At 21.3% G+C, this 3430-nt stretch overlaps 1 protein-coding gene across 1 annotated transcript; it reads left to right on the plus strand.

The window, feature by feature from the left end:
* Window positions 1–1845: 1845 nt before the first annotated feature.
* On the plus strand, window positions 1846–2553 carry LOAG_13761 (hypothetical protein; the record flags this gene model as incomplete). Its single annotated transcript, XM_003149267.1, has 2 exons — window positions 1846–2057; window positions 2517–2553. 2 exons carry the CDS (start codon window positions 1846–1848, stop codon window positions 2551–2553), a joined length of 249 nt encoding a protein of 82 aa, XP_003149315.1.
* Window positions 2554–3430: the final 877 nt, after the last annotated feature.

The following is a 3430-nucleotide window of genomic DNA, read 5'->3' on the forward strand; positions in this document are numbered from 1 at the left end:
TTTTTTTTTTTTTTTTTGATTACGTTTATCTGATGTCAATTAAACAACTGCTCTTAACGATTAAGTAATTAAAGATAAGAGAAAGATGAAGAGGAGACTGATGAAGGATGAGAAAAGGCAATGATAAATGATAAAAATGACGTGTTTCTTTTTCTTGTCTTTTAGTTTAAAATTTTTTTTTTTGTTTTTTTTTATCTTCCAAAATTTTCTTCAAAAAAAAGGTTTATTAATTAATTTGTTTATGCTAATTTATTATTGTTAAAAATTATTGTATTTTTTTGCTCCTTTTTTTATTCATTAATGGTTGAGAAATTATCAATTATATCCATTTTGATCGTTTGAATTTTTTTATTAATTATTATTACTATTATTAATTTTTCTTTTTATTGTATTTTATTGTTTGAAAGACAAATAAAGAATTTAAATTTCTGTTTTTTTTTGTCTATTATTCAAAAATAAAATAAAATAAAATTTTTTTGTATATGAGTAATTTTTAAAATTATTTGCTAGATTCAACGAAATTACCAAGCGTCTTATATCAAATTTCATTAATAAATTTTAGTGAATTGAAAAATTGTGTCAAATATTTTATTGAATTTTATTCAAATTGAATCATTTTGTTGTTTTTTCTTTTCTTTTCTTTTTTTTTTTTTTTTTTTTGTAAAAGAAGACTAAGATTAATTAACAATTTCGAAATTTCATACTTATAATTAGTCGATAATATTTCATCCTGTTTTTTTTCTTTTTTTATTCGATGTTATTCCATTTTCTTAATTAATTCAATAACTTTAGCAGTTTTTATGCTTAATTAAAAAGTAATTTTAATAGAATTCTTCCAATAATTTTTTTCTTTTTGACAACTTTGAATTCCTAATTGGAAAGTAACTTTAATATAATTATTTAAACAAATTTTTCATAAATGTATCATTCTTTCAGAGGATTTTGTATAAATCACATGTTTTAAAAAAGTCACTTTTTCACAATAAAACTTTTGAACTTTTATCAATTGCTATCTTATCAGTTGCTGCCGTCATCATCATCGTCATCATGATGATGAAGTGTGAAGAGTGATAATTAAATTATATGATTGTATCCAACTTATCAGTCAATCAAATTATCTCATCAGTTTCTCCCTAAATCATAAAATTCCTCTTCTTTCTCAATAAATTTTTAAACTTTTTTTTATCAGTTCTAATTGCAACTTATCAAAGTTTATTATCATCAAATCTTTTTACTCGTAGTTTTGTCAAGTTTTTTTCTAATCCTTTTTTTTTTTATTACTTATTTATTCTGATATTAATTTCCAGCAACTGTGACATCTTTTAAAAATCTATCCTTTTCTCATTTTTTCTTTGTCCTAAACTTATTTTCAAGCTATCCTTTCAGGTTTTTTCAAATTTTTTAATTGTGTAAAAATATAAATAAAAAAAAACAAAGGAATATTATTTGATAAGAGTATTATCTTATAATTAATTGGTACAGCATAATTAAGACAGCGATTTTTGAATTGTGATTGAATTTTTTTTATAATTTAAAAATTTAAAATTCATCCTTTTTTCTCTTTGCAAAAAAATCACAGATTAAACATTCAAATTCGTTCCACAAATGGTTTAATTGAGTGGGGAAAATTCTATACCAATTAAATGATTAATTGTAATTTTAATTGAACATTTATTAATTTTGATATTTTGATAAACTATTAACGATATATCTTTCATTTTTTTTTTTCGTTATTCATTATTTCAGGCTTATATTTACATAAATCGTATGCTATGTAGTGTTTGTTCAACAATTTTATGCAAATTGTATGCACGACGATAAAAAAAAAAGAAAAAAAAAAAGAAAATGTCAACAACGCAGCGTGCTGCACTTGCAGCTGCAAAAGCAAAGCAAACAAAACAAATGCGAACATGTTGCAATTGTTGGCATATCAAATGTGGTATTATTGTTTTGGGATTAATAGAACTTATTGCTGTTACGCTAATTTTGAGCGGTATTTTTACACAAATAATCAACAAAAGTGGTACATTTAATTGTGATCACAAATTCGTTTTTAGGTAAATGATACGTTTATTCATTACAAATAAAATATATTAATTATTTAAATTAAAAATTTTATATTTTGAATTAAAATATGATTGATAAATTCATATCATATGAAAATTATACAAATTTTTTATCAAATAAAACAAAAAGACACATCATATAAATTCCATTTAACTTTTCCTGTAAGGTTAAATTTCTAATGAATGAATTATTAACAAATTCAAAATTGTTTTTTTTTCATTGAATGGAAAAAAAAATTTCAGCTTTTTTTCTCCTGTAGAAAAAATGAGATTAACTCAAATTTTGTTGAAATTTCATTTGAGAAAAAAAAGAAAACTATGAATTTCACATGAATAATTGAACAAGAAATTGAAAGTAATCGAATAATTGAATTAGAAATAATTGAATAATATTCATTTGCATGACAACGAATATGTTTATTAGTCCCTCGATTCATTGAGAATTATCAGGGGAGAAATTGCAGCAGAACATTCTCGATATAAATGAAAATGAAATTAATTAGAGAAAATGTTTATCCTTCAAATAAGTGGTTGTTGCAATAATCTGTGAATACTAATTGAATTTCTGAAATTTAATTTATTTAAAAGTGAAATAAAATTTGATGGGAACATTTTGCTAATAAATTCGATATGATAATACAACCTCATGCATTTACTAATGTTGTAAAATAAATGATAATTAACTGGAACATAAATTAAATTTAATTTGAAATGATAATGAAAATGTAATGATAATTTTATCAGAATACTTAATTATATTATTGAAGATTATTCCAAGGCTGCAATTCATCAACAATTGATTGGATATTAGTTGGTGATTATTTCATTGCCTTACTATTATTTATCATTGCAATATGTGTATGTTTCTTTTAATTATTCCTTCATTTTAATTTGCTTTTTTTTTAACAAACAAAGCTTATTGCGCATAATTAATTATGCATACTTAATCTAATCAATTAATCCAACCTAATTAAGTTATTTATTTGGGTGCCAATTCGTTGCTATCATTGATAACATGCATCAAATAGTAAATTTATAATTAACACTATTAGTAATCAAGATGAAACCATTAGTAATTAAGATGAAAACAAAAACAAAAATAAAAACCGAAAAAAATCTAAGTTTATTGTTTATTTTAAAATCTTAATTTGATAAGTAAAAATTTTGTTTTTTTGCCAAAATTTACAAATTTTTAATGAAATTTTTTTGGCCTTTTTTTTTTGAAAATAACAATGTATTAATGCATTCATATATACCATTATATATGTATTATTTATACATTTTATGTATTACAGTTATATATATATATATATATATATATATATATATATATATATATATATATATATATATATATATATATA

This window comes from Loa loa, assembly GCF_000183805.2.
Source record: "Loa loa unplaced genomic scaffold supercont3.297, whole genome shotgun sequence".
Taxonomy (NCBI): Eukaryota; Metazoa; Nematoda; class Chromadorea; order Rhabditida; family Onchocercidae; genus Loa; species Loa loa.